The 22,801-nt window shown below is 45.0% G+C and overlaps 1 protein-coding gene across 1 annotated transcript in view; it reads right to left on the reverse strand.

The window, feature by feature from the left end:
- Positions 1-5,487: 5,487 nt before the first annotated feature.
- The window catches only part of Slc15a1 (solute carrier family 15 member 1), a 30,622-nt gene continuing 13,308 nt past the window's right edge, over positions 5,488-22,801 (reverse strand). Inside the window, exons 10-23 of the mRNA XM_036198543.1 lie at positions 22,637-22,723; positions 22,084-22,173; positions 20,242-20,286; positions 20,094-20,126; positions 19,922-20,010; positions 18,412-18,493; positions 17,183-17,302; positions 15,877-16,023; positions 13,264-13,313; positions 9,982-10,089; positions 9,749-9,857; positions 8,980-9,123; positions 6,671-6,778; positions 5,488-5,679 (exon numbers count right to left, since the gene is read on the reverse strand). Of these exons, the coding sequence (XP_036054436.1) occupies positions 5,488-5,679; positions 6,671-6,778; positions 8,980-9,123; positions 9,749-9,857; positions 9,982-10,089; positions 13,264-13,313; positions 15,877-16,023; positions 17,183-17,302; positions 18,412-18,493; positions 19,922-20,010; positions 20,094-20,126; positions 20,242-20,286; positions 22,084-22,173; positions 22,637-22,723 (1,404 nt within the window). The remainder of the gene's footprint in view (positions 5,680-6,670; positions 6,779-8,979; positions 9,124-9,748; positions 9,858-9,981; positions 10,090-13,263; positions 13,314-15,876; positions 16,024-17,182; positions 17,303-18,411; positions 18,494-19,921; positions 20,011-20,093; positions 20,127-20,241; positions 20,287-22,083; positions 22,174-22,636; positions 22,724-22,801) is intronic.

Here is a 22,801-nt window from a genome sequence, read left to right on the forward strand (position 1 = left end):
ACTTCCTGTGTATTTTACCACAATTTAAAAATCAAATAAATGAAATGTCCTGCTAACTTGTTGTCTGTGATGTCAGGCACGGGATCTCACCACAGTGGTTCCTCAGGACTGCCACTGACCATTCATTCTCCTCCTGTGGTCTCACTGGTTGAGTGTCCCATCTCCATGTCCCTGTCCCTCGATCCACTACCGCCTTCTGGTGAGGTCAAAGCTTACCTCCGTGACCTCTCTTGGCAATGGCGGTGTCTCCAATTAGGCTTGTGGGGAGGAAGCACAAATGTCTGCAGGACAGCTTCACAAGAGCCTCAGCCTCCCTCTGAGATAGTAAAGGCAATTCTGTTTCCTTGGCTTGTCCTTTGCCAGGGTTCCGGTCTCTCATCCCCACACATGGCCATCTAGGTGGCTATAGGTGTCCATCCCAGGGTGCTGGTGGATACTGGTCTCTAGGGCCCTGTCACCCATACTGCCTTAACCATCAATTTTACTGTGTTATGTGACATATAATCTGTTAGGTGCTATAGTCTCGAGGTCAGGCAGGTTGAGCTGAGTGGTAGATGCTGCAGCCTCCTGGGAAAAGACTCAGTTATACGTGGGTTCAAATCTTGGCTCAGTCACTAGGCATATGGCTGAGGCAAGTTATGAAAGTTTGCTCTTCCTCAGTTTAAAACAATGTTTTCTTTTTTTTAAAGATTTATTTATTTTATTTTACACGTGTGAGCATTTTATCTGCATGTGCATATGTGCACCAGCCTTCAGGGGCCAGAAGAGGGCATCAGATCACCTGGAACTGGAGTTATAGCTGATTGTGAGCTACCATGTGGGTGCTGGGAATCAAATCTGGGTCCCCTGCAAGAGCAGCAAATCTAAATGGCTAGCCTCTCTCCAGCCCTCTTCCTCAGGTTTATCTCCAACATGAAGGCTGTGAAAGCTTCCTTGTTGTTACTGTAAGGATAAGATTGATGCACTCCTTGTAGTAGATTAAACGTGGCGGTGAGAGGTGGCAGATGTGGGGTTAGCAGCTCTAGAGCTGTGGGAATGGCCTTCAGTGGGTTACTTGCTTTTCCTTTGTCTTCTGTGAGCAGAATAACAGTAACCACACTACAGGATGGTTGGTGGATTGCACAGTTGCAGGTAATCCAGAAGACTGCTGAGCCCACTGTCATCTGCACATGCCCACTGTTCAGTGTATGTTCAGCCTTAGTTGGTTGTCACAAAATGTGAGAACATAATTTTTTTTTACAGAATGCACAGTGGTTAAAATAGGCAACAATAGTCAAACTTGTATATTTTCTCAAGTATTTTTAAAGTTTAAAACTGACTTAAAGATAAATACTTAGTACCTAGAGACAAATTTCATTTGCAAAATGAAAACAAACAAAACACATATATGGATCTTGTGGAACCAGCAGCACAAGATCAAAGCAACTGAAAATGATTATAGAATCCATGCTGTGAAACTACTACAGTATTCTGGATTTTAGGTACAAGGTGTGAAGTCTGTTCTAGGGCTACCCTCCCCATGTAGAATAGTACTTACACAGTTGGATAGCACACTGTTTGGGGGATAGCTGATCAGCAAGGATATAGAGGAAGGCAGGAGGGATGCAGAAAAGCCAGGTGAAGGCAGAGAGGCAGAATTAGTGGCCCCTCAAGTCTAGGCTTTTACACTAGAGTTGTTAGGCACAATTGGAGTCCAAGGAAGAAGCCAATAAAGAACTAGGCCTGAGTAGTCAAACACATTTACTTAGCAGGAGATCAGCATGTGGTGGAAATTGGTAGACAAGATGCTCCCAGAACTGAGTAAGAAAGCTGGGAAGCTGAAGTCTGGGAATCCAGGGAGCGATGTCAGCAAAACTCTTACAGGGAGTGGTGTGAAGTGGAGGAGGAGGGCCACAGTGCATGGCTGGGTTTTTCTCTTTACTCTTTGGGGGACCATCACCCTGCTCCCAAATAAAGCACACACAGTCTTTTTCTTTCTTTTGAATGCCCAGCCTTAGCTTGGCTTATTTCTAGCCAGCTTTTCTTAAATTATTCCATCTGGGCTTATTATATCTTTCTCTATTCTATATGCCTGCTGTGGATATCACTCTGTGTAAATAAAATTCTGATTGGCCAGTGGCCAGGCAGGAAGTATAGGTGGGACAAGAGAGAAGAGAATTCTGGGAGGTGAAAGGCTGGGTGGGGAGAGATACTGCGAGCCGCCTCCATGACTAGGAGGATGTAAGGTAATGGTAAGCCACGAGCCATGTGGCAAAGTATAGATTAATAGAAATGGGTTAATTTAAGATAGAAGAAGTAGATAACAAGAAGCCTGCCATGGCCATACAGTTTGTAAACAATGTAGGTTTCTGTGTGTTTACTTGGTTGGGTCTGAGCATCTATAGGCCTGGCGGGTGAGAGAGATTCGTCCTGACTGTGGGCCAGGCAGGAAAACTCTAACTACAATATGCCTTTATTTGCTTCTTACTCCATGGCTTGCTGTGTAGCTGTGTAGCTGTGTGGCTGTGTGGCTGGGTAGCTGGGTAGCTGGCCCCTGGTGTCCTCCTCTCCTTTCCTCATTCCTCGATCACTGCTCCCAGATTTCTCCTCTTTTTTTCTCTCTGCCTGCCAGCCCCGCCTACCCTTTCTCTTGCCTAGCCATTGGTCATTCAGCTCTATTAGACCAATCAGGTGTTTTAGACAGGCAAAGTAACATAACTTCACAGAGTTAAACAAATACAACATAAAAGAATGCAACACATCTTTGCATCATTAAACAAATGTTCCATAGCATAAATAAATGTAACACATCTTCAACTAATATTCCACAACATTCCCCCTTTTGTCTAAATAAAAATGGAAGGTTTTAACTTCAGCATAGTAAAACTATGTACAACAAAAACAGTTATCAAGTAAGAATTACATTTACAATATTCAGTCCACTAGAGAAAATACTCCTTTATCTATCTTATCTGAGTGATTCTAAAGTTTTATATCTAATTTACTTTCTATCATAACTAAGGAAAACTGTAACTCTATCTATTTAGTCTTTAACTCCATCAGAGATCCCAGAAGGATGTAATACTACCTAACAACAGAGACATCTAGCTGCCTAGACAGTCACCCAAAGTTCCTCTGCAACATTGGGGTACTAATCTTCATCCAACAGGCCTAGAGTATCTGGCAGACTCTTCTTTGAAGCAGGAATTTTGAAAGACTGTCCTGCCTTCTCTTGGCAAAGTTCAGCAGTTGCTTTCCTGTGTGTCTTGTATGACATCTAAGAACTGTGGCCTGTCTGTACAGGAATGCCAACCAGGATCATCCTGGGCCTGGCATCAGGGATTATTAAATTATAGCTCTGTTCTTTGTCAGTTGATGGAGCACTTGTCTACCACACAGGAGGCCCTGGGTTCTGTCCCCAGAATCAACTAAATTTGGGCATTGTCACACATACCTGAATCCCAGAATTTGGGCAGTAGAAGCAGGAGGATCAGATGCTCAAGCTCTTCAGCTCCACAGCAAGCTCAAGGCCACTCTGGATACACAAGGTCCTCTCTCAAAACAAACAACTGGGCTGAAGAGGTAGCTCAGCCAGTTAGAGCACCGTCTGCTCATTCAGAGGACTCAGCTCAGTTCCTAGTATCCACGTTATTTAGTGGGTTATAACTGCCTGTAACTCCAGCTCCAGTGGATCTGACACCCTCACTTGGCCCCTAAGATTACTCATACACACATGGCAGATGCAGATACACACACACACACACACACACACACACACACACACACACAGCAGATACAAAGACATACGTACAACAGACACACACACACGCAGAGCAGACACAAAGACATTTGTACACATGAAAGATAGACACACACACACACACACACACACACACACACAAGGCAGATAGACAGACACACACATGACAGAGAGACACATGGCTATTATGAGAAATCTATGTGAGTCTGTTTAAGGGGGTAACAAGGATTTACTAAAGTAATAAAGGGGAAGATGCACTCATGAACACAGAACCAAGTGAACAGCCGTCTGCTCTGCCTGGGAGCAAATGGATCCAACCATCTGAATCCACCTCAAGAAGGGGCATGACTCCCCTCCCCCTTTCAAGCGATCACATACGAGGATTAGAAGCCACTCCCTAAGGCTTATACCTCAAAGCTAATTGGTGGAACGAATTCCCACTACACATGGCAGACACAGGCCCGCATGTGCACCCCCCACACCAATAAAAAAGACACACCCACAAAGAAAAGAGTGGAAGTTTAAAACAAGTAAGACGGGCGGTGGTGCCGCACCCCTTTAATCCCAGCACTCAGGAGGCAGAGGCAGGAGAATCTCTGTGAGTTCCAGGCCAGCCTGGTCTATAGAGTGAGTTCCAGGACAGCCAGGGCTACACAGAGAAACCCTGTCTCAGAAAAAAACAAAACAAAACATGCAGCAAATATCCGTAGAATGAATTAGGTAGTAAGTGTTTATGATATTTTAGAAGGAACCTCTACTCAAGAGTATCCATCAATTCAAGAAAAACACCATGAGATGTGTGCACACGTGCACATAGAAAGATGTTACTAGTAAAAGATTTTTTTCCCCTGGAAAAAACAGGACCAGGAAGAAATAAATTTTGGTGTTTCATGGTCTTGGGGTTTCTACTATGTGAGTATTGCTTTTGTTGATGCTTTTATTAACTTCTGAAGACATCTGAAGGAGCATGTATGTAATAACATAACCAGACAGCATTGGAAGGGTTTCTCACCTACCCAAAGACACACGGACACATGTTCTTAAGAAGAAGAATTTATCTCACATTGGTCACTTCCCAGCTCATAACTGGCCTTCACTGGATGGTCTTTTGAGTTACATATAATTTAAAAAGGCAAAGAAAACTAGAAAAACAAATGAACAAACAAAAACTCAAAGTTATCAGCTTAAACTAGCTGCTACTCACTATACACTATTTAAAAAGCCCTCTGTAAATTCAACATTGTTTTCATAAAAGTGTTAGAAAAAAAAAGTACAGTTACTTTTTCAAAATTAAGTTAGTCTGCACTAAGTTCAGTTCTGTGGCAGAAATGCAAGGTATGGCCCAGTGTTAAAAAAAAAAAAAAAAAAAGTGTGTGCTTTAAATAAAGCTGGGTGGCGCATGCCTTAATCCCAGCACTCGGGAGGCAGAGGCAGGCAGATCTCTGTGAGTTCGAGGCCAGCCTGGTCTACAGAGTGAGCTCCAGGACAGCCAGGGCTACACAGAGAAACCCTGTCTGGGAAACCCCTTGACTTCCCTCGCTCCCCTTCCCCCCCAAAAAAAAAAACAATTAAAAGGCTCCCGCTAGAGTTTTAGATTCAGAGCCGGCAGCTTAGAAAGCAGCTTTGTTGTTATTTTGGTTCACAGTTGTGAAGTCTTCTCCATCAAGGGCTCCACAGTGGTGTCCTGACCCTTGGGGCAGAGATCAGGGTGCGTGTCAGAATCTGGGGCTCCACTCGCCTCCTGGCCCTCACATATTGGTCTGTGAGACGGGTTCCAGTGCGGGGTACAGGTTCTCCTTCCCTGCGTTCTTCTTCTTTTCATCCTCCTCAAACTGCGCTTCAATCTCTGCTGGGTTGATGTAGGTGTAGAATCGAGCCATGATGGCGAATATCACGCAGACAACCAGAAGCAGCGAGGCGAACAGAACGTACTCAGCCCACTTCGGAGGATCGGAGATGAAACAAGAAAGAAAACCAACCAACCACAGGTCACATTAACATAACACGGCACGCATATCTCCTTGCTGTTTTTAGACAGAAGACACCTTGAAGTGAAACTGCCGGGAAATGGGGGCAGGGAACCCCACAGAGACCCTAGATTTTCTCAGATGTTCAAGGAGCAGGTGACATTTTCCTATTAACATGGGGTGTGGAAACACAAGACCTTTGGGAAGGTGACAGAAATTTTCTGAAAAATTTTTTCTTTGTTTTTGTTTTTTTGTGGCAGGGTTTCTCTGTGTAGCCCTGGCTGTCCTGGATCTCGCTCTGTAGACCAGGCTGGCCTGGAACTTACAGAGATCCACCTGCCTTTACCTTCCCAGTGTTGAGATTAAAGGTGTCTACCACCACTGCCCAGGAATTTTCTGAAATTCTTAAGATTTATGGTGCCAGAAGGATGAGAAATGGCAAAGACCAAGCAGTAGCCTTGCAGGACAAGGAATACACTGAACACGGGCAGGAGAGATGGCTTCATAGCTCTAAACATCTGCCAGAGGCCTCTGGTTGGGTTTCCAGCATACCCACAAACCCCCAAACTCCAGCCTAGGGGACCTAGTGCTCTTCTGGCCCCCATGGGCACCTGCAGGTACATGGTGCATATACATACACACATATACACAGTTATATATTTCTTGACAGTACCTGGGCTCAAGGGCATGAAGCCCGATGGCCATTCCTGACCCAGGAAACAACGTAACTGCAATGGTGACAGGAAACCATCAGATAGATTTTGTGTGCAACAAAGCTGTGACTCAAATGGATACATATTTATAGACAGCTAGGGAGGGTCACGGTGATAACCAGGAAGGTTAAAAGTTCAGAGTCATCCTCAGCTACACAGCAAATTTGAAGGCAATCTGGGCTACATAAGACCCTGTCTCAAAATCTACAGAAAACACTATTAGGCATGTCCAACCTTCCTTCCCCTCATACCTGTTTTTCGAAGTGGCCGGCCCCTGCCACAATGAGCACGATGATGTTGCCAACCGCCACGGTTAAAAGCCAGCCTGCTTGAAGCACGGACTTCATGTTAGAAGGGGCCTAAGGAAGCAAAGCAGAGTAGATCACAACCTGCTTCTCACTGAAGGCCAGGAGAGCCCTGCCCCCCACCCACTTCACCAAGCATCCCTGAAGTGCAGAGGAGAGGTCATGCTCAGTATGGCATCTCACACCTGTGATCCCAGCACTTGGGAGGCTGAGGCACAAAGATCAGGAGTTTGATCCCTCGGCTACAGAGCATGACCCTGCTCTACATATGAATATGTGGATGAATAAATTAAAAAAAGGTCAGGTTCATGTCAATATAAGGATGGCATCATTTGTGTGATGAGACAAACCCTCCTGATGCAGACTTACACACACAAGCATTGTCTTAGTAACAGGGGCAGAGCTACAGGTGGATGGACTCTACTCACAAGCTTATCTGTGCCATGTTCTCCCCCAAAGGGGAACTACTCTCTGGGCTGCAAACTTTCCCTTCTGCAGCTTTCCTGCCATGTGCTTTCTGAAGCTCTCACCACCTCTATCACAGCCCTGGTGTTTGTCAGACAGTGTGGTCATCACAGAAAGGGGTGACCCGCCCCTGCTGACTATCACAAGTACTGAAGGAAAAGATTCCAGGATGCAACCCCTATAACTGTGGTTTTGACAAATACTTAGACATTAAGCTCTAATTGGTGTACCAATAAAATCTGTCTAATTAGCTGTGGTGGTTTGAATGTAATTGGCCCCCATAAGCTCATAGGGAGTGTCACAATTAGGAGGTACGGCCTTGTTGGAGGAAGTGTGTCACTGTGGGGGTGGGTTTTGAGGTCTCCTATGCTCAAGTGATGCCTAGTTCAGTTCACTTCCTGTTGCCTTTGGATCAAGATGTAGAATTCTCAGCTCCTTCTCCAGCACCATGTCTGTCTGCATGCTGCCATGCTCCCAGCCACCATGCTCCCCACCATAATGATAATGGACTAAACCTCTGAAACTGTAAGTCGCCACCTCAATTAAATGTTTTCCTTTATAAGAGTCGCTGTGGTCATAATGTCTCTTCACAGCAATGGAAACTCTAAGTCATTAGTCAAATATACTCAAAAGCAAGAAAAAAAAATAGTATTTTTCTGAGGAAAGGTGTTACACATTTTTGCTGACCTCAGACTTACTATGTAGCCAAGGATGATCTTGAACTCTTGATCTTCCTGCCTGTTCCTCCCCAGGACAGGGATTACAGGAGTGCACCACCACACCTGGTTTCAGACAGTGCTGGGTACTGAACCCATGGCTGCATGCACGCTAGACAAGCACTGTATTTACATCTCTGGCCTTAAGAGTAAAGGGGCTATATTGTTCTTTGCAATAGATCTGATTTGAGGTGCTCACTGGGAGTGGCAGAGAGACATCAACCAGACCTTAAATGCAACCAGAACGCAGACCTATACCCCTGTGCATATCTGGTGCCTTTTGGATACTACAGAATGCGGAGTCTGCTACTCGGATCCTGGCAGCAGTCCTTGATATGCCGGCCCCCCTTAGGACTCTAGTGTTAGTGTGATCTGGGAGTAGAGTGTATGTCTGTGGCCCTCAAAATCAACAGTATAGTACTCCCATGGAGTAAAGACCTTGCTGACCTTAGCCCTTGCTCTGTGCAAGACACCTGCGGTTCTTTGGATGAGAAACATCCCACATAAGATCAGGCATTTGTACACTTTGTCCCGAGTGGATGTTGGTGTTTGGGAGAGGTGTGGCCTTGCTGGAGGTGGGCCTTGGGAGTTTAAAACCTTCTACCACTCTGTTCACTCTCTCTGCTTTGTGTCTGTGATTCAAGATGTGAGTGCTCAGCTTCCTGTTTTGGCTACCATGTGCTGCCATGATGGACACTCATAACCACAGCCCACATAAACCCTTCTTTCTGTAAGCTGCTTTTAGTCCTGGTGTCTCATCAAAGCAAGAGAGAGTAACTAATATAGCATAACGCTTTCACAGAAAGTAACTGATACAGCACCATGGTGCTTTCTAGAATTGAAAAGAAATCTATCAACAAGCTGTATGTGGTGGTGCATGCCTACCATTCCAGTACTTGAAGCCTGAGGCAGGAGGATGGTGAACTGCAGGCCAGCCTGGGCTACAGACTAAGACCTGTCTTACATAACCAACAAAAGAGGCTCTAAGCACAGGGATATCCCAGACTCAAACCGGGTTCCCTCAGCACTTTTCTGAGGGCAGCAGGTAGCAGAAAGGAGGAGGAAACAAGAGACCTGGGAATATGAGAACTCCAGTCCTGTGACAGAGAAGACCACTTCGCCACAGGTAAGAAGGAAGTACTGCGGGATTTGCAGCGCCATGTTCACTGTGTTGGGTGGGATGTCTTCAAATTGCTTCACTTCCAGGCAGCCATCATTCTAGACCATCAAAGAGACAAGCAGGCAGTTGAGAAGGAGGCAAGGAGAACGTTTAGAATAACAATGTTCATAAAGACAAATTGAGTTGACCTTCTGGGGTTAAATTGGGGAACTTAGGATGGCAGTGCCCATTTTAAGTGTAAATGTGCAATGTTGGGAGCCTGTCAGTTAAAACCTTGCCCCCTTTAAACATTAAATCCTAAAGTCAACAGTCCATAAGGAAGCATCAAATACTGGTCAATAGGAACGTTTAACTAGTGTGTGACTAAGTCAGCTGGGCTTTATTCTACAGTCAACGTAAGTCAACAGTAAGTTAGAGAATCTGTGGTGAGCCAGTGAGATGGCTGGGTGGGGAAAGGGGCTTGCCATCAAACTTAACAACCTGAGTTTGAACCCTGTGATCCACACAGAGGAAAGAGAGAACAGACTCCTATAGGTTGTACCCCCCCACCCCCACACACACTTGCACAATTAAAAAAAATAATTAGTGGTGAGTTGAATTAGTCTTAAACCCATTTACAGATCCCAATTCCTCTAGTTAATCATGAGACTCCTGAGTGTCTGTGAGGGTTCATGCCAGCCGAGGTTGACCCGGCTGTCTGTTGTGGTAGAATGAACTACTAACCATCCTTCTGATCACATAGGTATATGCGCTGCCAAAGTCAAGGTTGGAAGATTTAAAAGTACGTTGACAGTTTGATGCAATCTCTGTGGAGTTTATTGTGAAGTCTTTTCTATTAAAAGAAAGAACAACAGAGGTTATGGTTCTTGGTATTAAAAATCTCCATTTTTTTTTTTTAAGGAAAAACACTAGACAACCTTGAATTTGGGGACAAGTTGCCCAGAAGAGGTACTTACACTCCAGAAGGAAAAAACTGATAGTTGCTGGCGTTGTAACTGGTGAGGTTTTCGTACACTTTCCCACTCATTGTGATGGTGAGCATCTCGTTAAGGGTGTTAACAAATCTGGAACAGGAAACCATCTGTATGTTAACCAGACCTCGGTCACAGGTCTGGTACCCAGTGTTATGTTCCTTTGTAAAGGAATTTAAGATGCAGACAGAGAATTCTTGGGTCCAGAGGCAGAAAGTTAGCTACCTTGTGGTTAATCCTGTCCACCCATTCATGAGAACATCCTTAAAAGAATTTACCAAACAGTATGTATGCATGCTAGCAACTGCTTAGCTTACTGATATTTAGGGTGTTCACTGACTAGGAGTGGAAACAAGGACTGATTCCTTTTCTTTCTAGAAGGCAGCCAGGCTTTGTTTGTGCTGCTTGCATGGAAAGTTTCAGAGTTCAACAGGTGAAGGACTGAAAAAATATAAAAGTTGCTGGACAACAGCCCCAGGCAAGGCTTCCCTTGGGGGAGGAGGGTCTGCCATTTCAGTTACCTCTGAGAGCATGGGCACAGAGAGGATGCAAGATCTGAGAGAAGGAAGGGACTGCACTCAGGTGGGGAGTGGCTCCAGCCAGCATCTGCAGTCCCAAGGCTTCTAGCCTTGGCACGTCCCCTTGCTTGAACCTCAGGAGGAAGCAGGTGAGCTGCTTGCCTTCCTGCCTTCTTAGGACCGTACAGAATGTCACTTCAAGAACAGGTAGTTACAGATGTTTCCTTAGAGGCTCTTTTCTATAGAAGACCCTGAGATTCTTAAACTGCTCTAGGGATGAGCACATTGCTGCCCCAAGGGAGATCAGTTGTTTGTTTTGTCCACCAAATAGGTAGGTGACAGGATATAGCACACTGTTAAACATACAGGACAAGAAATAATTATGATGGGTATGTAAGTAATATAAAGAACAAACCAACCATTGTATCCCTAAAGCATATGGCCCAGTCTCACTAGCTTCATGGCATATATTTATTTGATAGTCTATGTAGACACAAATACTCTTTTTTTGGTAGCTCAGTTAGTTAAGTCTCTGCCTCAAAAGCAGGAGGACCCAAGTTCAATTCTCTGTACAGGGGCAGAGGCAGAGGCTGGGGGCTCACTGGTCAGCTAGCCTAACCAGTGCATCCCAGGTGCCAGTGAAAGGTTCTGCTCAAAAATCAGTGTGGACACCCTGAAGAACAACACACAAGGGCTGACTTCCAGTAAGTGCATGTGCACACACACACACACACACAAGCTCTTAAACACCTCAGTTATACTAGTGAGCAGTCGCGGTAAGTGGGTGCACATATATGCACACACACACACACACACACACACACAAGCTCTTAAACACCTCAGTTATACTAGTGAGCAGTCGCGGTAAGTGGGTGCACATATATGCACACACACACATACACACACACACACACACACACAAGCTCTTAAACACCTCAGTTATACTAGTGAGCAGTCGCGGTAAGTGGGTGCACACATATGCATGTGCACACATGCCTGTGCATGCACACGAGCTTTTAAGCACCTCAGTTATACTAGTGAGCAGTCGCAGTAAGTGGGTGTACACATATGCACACACACACACACACACACACACACACACACATGAGCTTTTAAGCACCTCAGTTATACTAGTGAGCAGTCACGGTAAGTGGATGCACACATACACACACACACACACACAGAAGCTCTTAAACACCTCAGTTATACTAGTGAGCTGCCTCCGCTGTCAAGTTGCTTGCTGACAAGCCTGATGACCTGAGTTTGATATCCAGTACCCACATGGTAAAGAGGGAGTCAGCTCCTGAAAGTTGTCCTCTAACCTCCACACCCATACATGTCTACACATAAGTAAGTAATAAATAGCCTAAATATCATAATCTACATTGTCTAAGGTTTCCAGTGTTAGGGAACACTTCTAAGGAAATCAAAGCAATGGAAATGTTCTGAGGACAAAATGAAACTTCAGAGATGCTTCTAGTCCAGAGCCAAATACAAAACACAGAGCAGCTCTCCTCTCTCTCTCTCTCTCTCTCTCTCTCTCTCTCTCTCTCTCTCTCTCTGTGTGTGTGTGTGTGTGTGTGTGTGTGTGTGTGTGTGTGTGTGTGTGTGTGTTCTGCAGGTCAAGACAAGGAATTACAAAGATCAAAGGCCATCTATGGATGGAGAGGTGTGCCCTTGAAACTCATCATGACACCTCAAAATGAGACTTTCTTTGGAGAAAAGACATTTAAGGAGGCAAAAAGTAGCTGCTTGGTGGCCTTAATCCAACATGGTCAATTGGTGTCCTTCCATGAAGAGATTAGGATACAGACCGGCAGAGAGAAAGAAGGTGGCTATCAACAGTCAGCCAAGGAGGGAGGCCTCACAAGAAACCAGTCTTGACTACACCTTGATTATGGATTCTTGTTTAACACCAGGCTGTGGCACATCATCCTGACAAAGTCAGTACAGACAGGTGCCCAGAAAAATGAGGGAGGGAATGAAAAATCGAACAACAAATTGAACGACCTGGGCTGGCAAAATGAAACACACCAATTTAATTATCCTGGGGAGAAATCTGGGGTTGTCAAAATCAAAGGAGATACCAGAAGCTTGGTGAGAAACTGATTATTATAAGTGAGTGCCTTTAAGTCAGAAGCTAGCAGAGAAGTCTCCAGAACTCTGGGAATGCACTATGCATACAAGGATGACTCGCTGCTCACTGAACAGCTTCCTTTGCTTAGCAAGGTGTGTGGGCAGAGGCTACAGCAAAATGAAAAAGCTGAGTAAGAAAGACAGCATAGAATCCAGGAAAGTTCACCTGGGTCAGTGACAGCGTGGAGTCCAGGAAAGAAAGTGTTCACCTGGGCACAGTGGAGACTTTGAGGATGCTGTCTGGAGGGGCTGCAGAGCATGTGCTCTGGTAGGTCATACAGCACATGGAGGAAAACTGGTTTCCAGGGAGGAGAGTTGACACCTTGAACACTAACTAAGAGCTGGAGACTTCGTGACCAGGTAAAGGCTAACGTATTGTGTGTGTCATGAATGAATCCTGAATTCTATCAGATTATTTGTCTACATCAGTTGATAAGATAATGTGGACTTTCTTTCTGGTTTATTAAGATGATGAATTATGTTGTCTGAACCAGCCTAGCATTCTCATGCAAATGTGACAATTTCATACCTTGTTACCACTAGACTTGATTAAGGGAATGTGTCAAGCTCTGTTAGAAGTGGAAAGAACCAGTTTCAAAAGAAATCTCCATACCTGATTCCATTTTCTCCTTTTTCTGGCTTCTGGTTAAGTCCATCTTTTACCTGAGAGAGAAAAAAATATGAAATTATTTTTGAGCCAGTGAGATGGCTCAGTGTGTGAAGACCTTGTGTGCAAGCCTGTGTCTCTGAGTTCAACCCCTGCAACCCATGTAAAGGTGGAAGGAGAGAACTCACTTCATAGCTGTCCTCTCACCTCCATACATGCACTGTGGCATGCATGCCCTGCTCTTTTATGTTCCTATCATGTGCACATGCACACACACACACATAACACACACATATACACACATACACACAAATGCACACACATACATATATACACACATACACACGTATATACACAAACACATAGTTGTGGAATAATCTTTTTGTACACTGTGAAGATGTGCCACTCTGATTGGTTTAATAAAAAGCTGAACAGCCAATAGCTATGCAGGATTTGGGTGGCTGAGAGAATCCAGGGGAGAAGAAAGGTGGGGACGCAAGGAGACACAGAACAAGCAGGAGGTGCGAGATGGAAGAGAGGTCATGCCAGGCGGCAGAACGTAGATTAGTATAAATGCGTTAATTTAAGTTCTGAGCTGGTTGAGACAAGCCTAAGCTAAAGGCTGAGCTTTCATAATTAATATAAGTCTCTGTATCATTATTTGTGAGCTGGCTGGTGGGACAGAGAAAGACTCATTACACACATACAACACATACATACCCACACATGCTCACATAAATAAAATAAAATAAAATAATTTCCTGGTATTTAGTTCATTGGAATCAATTCACACTAACACTTCAGACTTTGAGAGCATGATACTGGCCCTTGTCCTAGGAGATCAGGGTCCCTTCTTCCTGATTCCCTCCAGGGTAACACACGCTTCTGCTGTTATTGATCTTGATTGTCAATGGTTCCAGAGTATGACTCTCCAGCAATTCAGATTGTCTGACCTTCGGACATTGCAACACCGTGTTGTCAATACAAAGTTCGTGTGTAATGCTGGGTGGCAGTGGCACATGCCTTTAATTCCAGCACTTGGGAGGCAGAGCCTGATGGATCTCTGTGAGTTTGAGGCCAACCTGGTCTACAGAGTGAGATCCAGGACAGGCATCTACACCAAGAAACCCTGTCTCGAAAAACCAAAACCAAAACCAAACCAACCAACCAACCAAACAAACAAACAAAGTTCATGTGTGAGAACCGCACAGATGAGTTAGGAAAATCACTGCAAAATAAAATCTCCTAAGGCTTTAAGTAAGTACATTTGTGCTGGGGCATGCTCGGAGCTACTCTGGGGAGTGTGGACCACAGGCTGGACACTCCTGATAGAACAAGTCACTCAACAGCTTCCTAATTAAGCAAATAGCCAATAACATTAATTGCACATTGAGTTTTCTATATGTTCTTACTCAAATTCCCCTGACAGACTGACTAAAGTTTCTTTATTAGGTTCAACTACATCTTCACTCTCCATGTACCAAATGACACATCTGGATTTTGTCTACACATATGTCATATGCATTTTATTCCTTGATTTGATATACATACCATATTTTTGTAAGGCCACTCTAAGTGCACATTTAAAAATTAATACAAATAAAGATATGGTAAGCAATTTATCTCAAAAGGTCTCAAAGAATGCACATATGTATCTACGTGATTTACACATGTACATGAGAAAGTACATGTACACATAAGTATAGGCACACACTCATCACAACACAGTTTTATTTTTAGTTATTTGCCTTTCAATTTTTATTATTTTTGCTTTTTTGAGTCAGGATCCTACTGTGTTGCTCTGGCTGGCCTGGGACTCAAATAGATCCTGCTGTGTCTGTTTCCTGAGTGCTAGGATTAGAGGTGTGTGATGACTCTATGCCCATCTCAGAAGGGCCTTGCTAACAGTCCCAGGTAGCATCTGCCTCCTGAGAGCTGGTGAAAAAGGTATGGAGCACCCCTCTTGGATCCTAGTTTTCTTTTTAAATCATTATTAATAGTAATCCTTATTATCCACCAGCCAAACCTTTACTGGAAGTCAAATAATGACTTGTGTTCTTGAAGAAAGACGAACTTGAAGGTTGCCTGATATAGTACTCTATAGAGATAAAGCAATGTCACAACCATAAAAAGCTGTGCCTTGAGGCTGGAGAGATGGCTCAGTGGCTAAGAGCACTTGCTGCTCTTGCAGAGGACCTGGGTTTGGTTCCCAGCACCTACATGGTGGTTTACAATTATCTAATGACTCCAATTCCAGGAGATCTGATGCTTTTTCTGACCTCCTCAGACACCAGGTACCCAAGTGGTGCACAATGTGCATACAGTTAAATCACTCAAACAAAAGAAAATGTAAAAAGAAAATGTAAGGGGACTGGAGAAATGGCTCAGAGGTTAAGAGCACTGACTGCTCTTCCAGAGGTCCTGAGTTCAATTCCCAGCAACCACATGGTGGTTCACAACCTTCTGTAATGAGATCTGGCACCCTCTTCTGTATAAATAATAAATAAATAATTCTTAAAAAAACAACAAGTATTTAAAAAAAGAAAGAAAGAAAATGGAAAAGCTGTGTCTCTAATATTGCAAATAGCCAAGAGAAAGCTATAAGTACCAACTACTTACCACGAGGTAATTATTGGGGGCCCATACTAGAAGGGTGTGACGATGGCCTGGCTCAAAGTTATGAGTTACTGCAGTGACTGGAGACTCAGGAGAAGACACGTTTATGCTTGTCAGCTTGTCTACATCAAAAGTCAGGAATCTGTTTGTCTAGAGATGTGGGGTGCGGGGAAGGAGGAGAGTCAGCAGTGTGCATTTGACCACTGTAATGCCATGTTACATGGCATTCCATGTTCAGACACATCCAAAACACTCTGTAGAGACTTAACACTGGGCCTCCCATCCCCAAGGACACTGCCACACAGTTCTTTCTGTATTGCCACAGGAGTGATATTGTTCACTAAACTCTTTAATTTTGTTTTACTCTGAGGGAACACATTCTGTGAAATCACTTACGGTACTATGTAAAGAACAGTCCCAGGGACTGGGGCTGGAGACATGGCTCAACCGTTAAGTGGCTGTTCTTCCAGAGGAGCTAGGTTTGATTCCCAACATCCACACGGTGGATCACAGCCACCTGTAATTCCATTTCCAAGGGATTTGACACCCTCTTCTGGCCTCTGAGGGCACCAGGCATACACATGTAAACAGGCACATATGCAGGCCAAACACCCATACACATTAAAACAAAAACAAAAACAAAACCAAAAACAAACCACTGGAGGAAAAGCAGCTGCTCTGGTGAGATCAGTGCGGGCCCTGACGACCAGGAGTCAGACTTTTAACTGCACTGCTCCAGTGGTGGGCGGGTCAGCGGTGAGAGCTGATGAACCCGAATCACTGGGGTCAGGACCTCGAGGTTCAATGACCTCTAGAGTAGGGTTTTCGGCATCAGCCCGTGTATACCAGGACAGATGATGCTTCCCTGTGGAGGCTGAGTGCCAGCAACTCTGGCTTGCATAGATGAAATGCCAGTTGCACACTCTTAGTTTATGACAACAAAGAACTAACTGCCTGTAGAGACTGTTCAACATCTCCTCAGGGATACTGTCGGCCCTGTTTGGGACCACGGACATTCACTGCTTTGGAGCGGTAGTTTCCTATGGCAGCAGCATGTGGGAAGTTATAGAAATGCAGGATTTCTGGTCTACAGATCAAGTCTGCATCCTCCAGCGTACTAGGGTGATGAGTTCCCACATTCAAGTCAGAGGCCCATTGGGCTAGAGAGGAATATGAGGTGAACGTTGACACGTATCAATCTTAGATTGGCTTTGGGGCTTATCCAAGGACCCATAAGGATAGCTCCTTTGAGTTGTGTCGTAAGTCAGACGAGAAGATGATGTAGGGGGTCCTTCTGCCTCTCACTTACTTGAGACATTTGTTCAAGTGTCACAGTATCTCCAGGAAGATACACAGTCATGTTATTGTTTCCTATATTCAAGACCTTGATTTGGACTTGATTTCCTCCTGGGAAGACTGGCAGAGTTTTCTGAGAAGAAGAAAGGAAATCAACAGTGAGGACTCCTGTGGGTGATCACTGTCACCCTAGCTCAGGAGTCACTTACTTTCCTGACAAGCACCTGGACAAGCCTGCTGGTTACACTGGGCACGGTAATGAAACCTTACTTAGCCTTAAAAACAAAGGGGATTTTTCATATCCTCTAAAGTGGGTGAGCCTTGAGGGCATTATAAAGGAAGCCAACCACAAAAGGATAAATGCTCCATGACTATGATCATGTGATCCCGGAGCAGAATCCTAGAGACAGACCATAGAACGGTGCCTGCTGGGGGCCTTGGAGAAACAAATCAGGAAATTAGCTCTGAGTGTCACAGAGGTGTCGTTTGGGATGATGGGAATTTCTGGAAGTATGTGTGGTACAGGTTCCACAGTAAAGGGAAGTGTACGGAGCTGCATGCTTGTACATGATTAAGATGGGAAATTTCATTTATGTATGTTCACTGCCATGAATTGTGTGTGTGTGTGTGTGTGTGTGTGTGTGTGTGTGTGTGTGTGTGTGTGTGTGTGTGTGTGTGTGTGTGTGTGTGTGTGTGTGTGAGAGAGAGAGAGAGAGAGAGAGAGAGAGAGAGAGAGAGAGAGAGAGAGGGGCTTTCTTCTACTTTTGTGTATCACATACTCCTTGCCTCTAGAACTGAAGTCTTATCTCCAGGAGGCAGCATTGGGCTGGTTTAGAAAAAGTGCACCCAACAGGTATTAGGACTGATTTAGGAATTAGCCCTTAGTAGAGACATTAGAATCCAAAATGTGTTTTTCCACAAAGAGGACGACATATATATATTTCTGAAGTGCCTGTCTATGAATGATAAGCTTCTTCTCATCAAAGATTCTGTGAACTCATCTCCCATTACGGGAACTGTATTATAGGCAGAAGCTACTCAAACTGTCTTTCCAACCAATGTAGCCTGCCCATCGGTTCCAGGACCTCCTGTGCCATGCCATGGTAGAACCCACAGTGGCCCACCCCCAGCCTCCCATTGTCCTTTGCTCCAGGAATTCCTCCTGTTTATGGGGAGAGCCTGGTCTCCTTTAGTCCTCCCAGCCCCAAAGGAAGCTCACAGAGAGCCCAGGAGAACACGCACATCAATTTCCACTTGCACAATTGCAGCCGCCACAAAGGCCATGGAAGCCAGGAACATCCCAACTGTCATCCTCTTCAGGGAGCTGAAGAGGACAAGAGGGAAGTGAACACCAGCCCACCTCACCCAGATGAACCAAGAGTGAGCCCCAAAGGACAAGTTGCGGCATCTCCCACCCCAGCTGCTTCCCTGCAAGGCCACTTCCAAGGTTGCCACTGTTCAGGACTTTATTTTATTTATGCGTGTGCATTTGCTTAGTGAGTATATGTACATATGCATGTGAGCGTGCTCTTGAGGCCAGAAAAGATGTCAGATCCCCTGGAGCTGGAGTTACAGGCATTGTGAGCTGATTCATGTGGATGCTCTGGTCCATGTGCTTGATAAGAAGCATTCTTAACTATTGAGCCATCTCTGAGTCCCTTTCTGTGGTTATTTGTGGCCAGAGCTAGTGAGAGCAAATAGAATCCTTATTTGTATTATCACATTTAGAAATCCTATGTTCACAACTAAGATCTCTGTCTTGTATATACATGATGAGAGCCTTGATTATCAGTTGTTTTCAGGCTTCTAGTAATAGCATTTTTATTTATTTTAAAGAGCATTTTCAGAAATAATGCATACAAACATCTCTTTTTAAAGTTGTATGTGTGTTGTATGCAAGTGAGTATGGATATGTACAAGCCCATGTGTGCACATGAGGAAGCTCTAGGATGCCAGGTGTCTTCTGATCCTGCCCACCTTATTTTCATGAGGCAGGATCTTTAGTGAATCTGTAGCTCATCATGTTTGGCTCCAGGGGATCTGCCTGTCTCTGCCCCCTAGCTCTGACGGTAGGGGTGGCACTGCTGTGCCTGCCTCTTGACGTGGGTCTTAGGGGTCTGAACACAGGGCTTCATACTTGACAGAAAGCACTCTTACCCAGTGATGTACCCCTGTACCCCAAACAGCTCTTAAGTTGACCTCTCTAGAGCCTTCTCCATCAGTCAGGCCTTGTAGCAGAGCCTATAATCCCATCTCCTTGAGTGACTTGCAAGTTCAGAGCCTACCTGCACTGTGAGTTTAAGGCTAGCCTTGTCTCAAAATAGAAAGGAAAAAGAAGCCTGGGGTTCTACCTCAGTAGAAGAACATTTGTCTAGCATGTGTGAAACTCCCTCAGTTCAATCCCGAGTACTGCAAAAATAAAATAAATAAATGTCCCATCCTCTAGGGCAGTGGTTCTCAACCTGCTAACACTGCCACCCTTTAATACAGTTCCTCATGTGTGGTGACCCCCAACCACAAAATTATTTTCATTGCTACTTTATAACTGTCATATTGCTACTGTTATGAATCATAATAAGAATAGATGTGTTTTCTGATGGTCTTAGGTAACCCCTGTGAAAGGGTTGTTTGACCCTCAAAGAGGTCGTGACCCATAAGTTGAGAAATGCTGATCTAGGCAAACGCTTCTGGGAGCAGAGCAAAACCCTGAACCAATAGCATCTCAATCAACCCAAATTAAGCAGCTACCTACGTGAAATTGAGGCCACATTTTGCAATGAGAGGGTACACCACAGCATCCATGATGGGGACCATGATGACAATTAAGATGGCATTCACAGTCTGCAGAGGAAGTGGAGAGGGCTGTTAGTGTCATCTCTACGAGCACTGGGGCCTTGGAAAGTGACCTGAATATCTTCCCCTACCTGCATCTGGTCTGGCTGAATTTCAATGGTTCCCTAAAAAAGAGAAGGCAAAACTATTACTGGGAAAAAATGCCATGAAGGGAAAGAGAAACGGGACCAAGGGACTAAAGAAGAGGTGTCCAGAAAGGACTGTGACAGGTAAACTTACAATCTTCCCACTCATGGTTGTTGCTTGCAGTGTCCATCTGGAGCCCTGAAAAGCGAACCATGGATTGTGTCATGGAGGCATGTGGCTATTTAATGTGATAATCCACCACTGAACCTTCTCAATAAGCACTGAAATGTTATGGGATTTGAAGTTGTCATGAACATCCAGTTGGCCTCTTGGCTACATCACAGTACTAGGAAGGCAGAGACCAGCCGTAAACCAACAGACCTAGCTCTGCCCTGGGATGCACGAAGGACCTGGGACAGAGCTATCCTCAGGGGACACAAAGGCACAAGGCTGCATGAATACACAGTACCACCTCTCAGGGTGAGCTCATTGGGCCACTGTGTTCTATGTATGCTGGTATCAGTATCTAGAACATTACAATAGCAAAGAGCCATCTTTGGAGAGCTAGGGAGGGGGTTTAAATGCTTCTTAACAAAGACAGTTGTGGCCTTAAATCTGGGCAGCCTAATTGCAGTTCATCTGTTCCTTATAGGATGTGATGTTGGGTTTTGTTTGTTTATTTGTTTGTTTGTTTGTTTTTGAGACAGTGTTTCTCTGTGTAGCTTTGGAGCTGGTCCTGGAAATCACTCTGTAGACCAGGATAGCCTCAAACTCACGGAGATCTGCCTGCCTCTGCCTCCCGAGTGCTGGGATTAAAGGTGTGCTCTACCACTGCCCAGCAGCTGTGATAATTTTTATGGCTGAGTAAACACTCAATGGATCAATGAAAATCCATCAGCTCCGTGGGGAAGACAACATGGGAAGCAGTAGAGCTGTGCTGTTTGAGTTCTTAGTATGTACCAGTCACCGAGGACCTTGTATGTGATGTCTAATTTGGGCCTCACAGCAGAGGTGGGTGGTCAGGACAAACGTGTTAGAAAGGGTTCTGAGTTCTGAGCCTAAGTCACCCAGCTGCAAGTGATGCCCGCATTTCTAGTGCAAGTCTGATCCCAGTTAGCCTCTCACCCAATACTCAAGGTGGTTCCTTTGTCCTACCAGGATGCTCTCTACTTGATGCTACAGAAGGAGATGTGTGCATGCTCAAATGTTCTCCAGGGGTCACCCACCCTTCCACTCTTCCTGTCTGTTCAGTGACACATAGCTGTCACAGTCTCTTGAAGAAACTGTGTTTTCTTGTTTGACTAGTGAGCATTGTGTACTGGGTTTTCTGGCATGATTGTGTAGACCCCAACGTGTGTCTTACACATGGCCTCATAGCCCATCTCTGTGCATATGGTAAACATTAACTGGAACCAGGCTATCATCACAACAATAGAGGAGAACATGGAGCTGAGAGGGGTGTGGGTGGGGTGGAAGGAGGTGATGGTGTATGGATGTGGTCCAAGTACCCTGTGTGAGTGTATGACTGCTTCAACAGTTAAAGAAAGAACAAGGCCACAGTCCAGTCTGGTCAGGCACCTGCTTCAGGTCCAGTCCTTTACAACCCTGTACTCTGGTTCCAGCAGGAGATTTGCATCCAGCCTCTTTAAGTAGAACATTCCACAAATCTCATCAGAGGCAATCCCTTTCCATCATACTGGGTCAGTAGAACAGACTCTACCCTGAGTTCTGATTGGCAGGGGTTCCAGATGCTCTGAGGACATCTCCCCAGGGTTACTCCAGGTAAACAAACCTCATTTTCTTCATTGACCCACAGTAGACACATGAATGGAACCTTTTAGGAGAAGTTTTAACTGGTAAACTAAATACAATGCAACAATTACATCAGCAAGCTAGGAAAAGGAAACTGGAAGGGAGTGTTCTTAGGAGCCGAACACGCAGTGTGGCCTGGCGAGTGGCACGACTCACCACCTGCTGATGAAACAAGAGACATACCTGCTGATCAAACAAGGCCCAGAACATGGGGAGTGGAATATACAGGGACATCACCTTCATGACCATCTTAGTTTGTGAGATGAGCCGCTCCTGCGGGTGGACAAATCAGCCAGTCAACGGCAGTGGCCGGCCTGTTGCAAAGCCGGAGCATTTGTATCGAGGGACAAGCTGGAAGTGGTTGTTTAGTCTAAAGAACATGCCACAGGTTTCGTTAGGAAACCTGAACATTCTGAACAAGTGAAGCTACCCGGGAGAAGAGCTGATTAGGAGACTGGCCCCCAGAGCTTACTACATGCCAATCTCACGGTCACCACGACCCCAGGTCTTCTTGGAACAGAGCTCTGACAGGCTCCTATTGGTCCACGATCAATGATAACTATTGTTTTAAGGTCTTTTTAAAGCAACGGCGCATAGTTGTACTCCGCGTGCTAGCAAGTGCTAGGCGGACGCGGTTGATGGTGTTGCCCATGAAGCTAACACTCTGCACTGTGCTTTCTTTTCACACCCGCCTTCTGGGGCAACCAGGGCCACTGTGACAGGAATGGTGACTTACATCGTACTTCTCCTTAGCCCAGTCCAGCCAGTGTTCCCTCTTGGGAAATGTCTTACTTCGGTGCCTAAATCTGTTTTTGATGGCAAACTGAAGGGAGGAAGGAAAATTAAACTTTAAAAGAGAATCAACTATACCGGAAAACTACATTTCAATGAATTCTCTTTA

This window comes from Onychomys torridus, chromosome 9 (genome assembly GCF_903995425.1).
Source record: "Onychomys torridus chromosome 9, mOncTor1.1, whole genome shotgun sequence".
Taxonomy (NCBI): domain Eukaryota; kingdom Metazoa; phylum Chordata; class Mammalia; order Rodentia; family Cricetidae; genus Onychomys; species Onychomys torridus.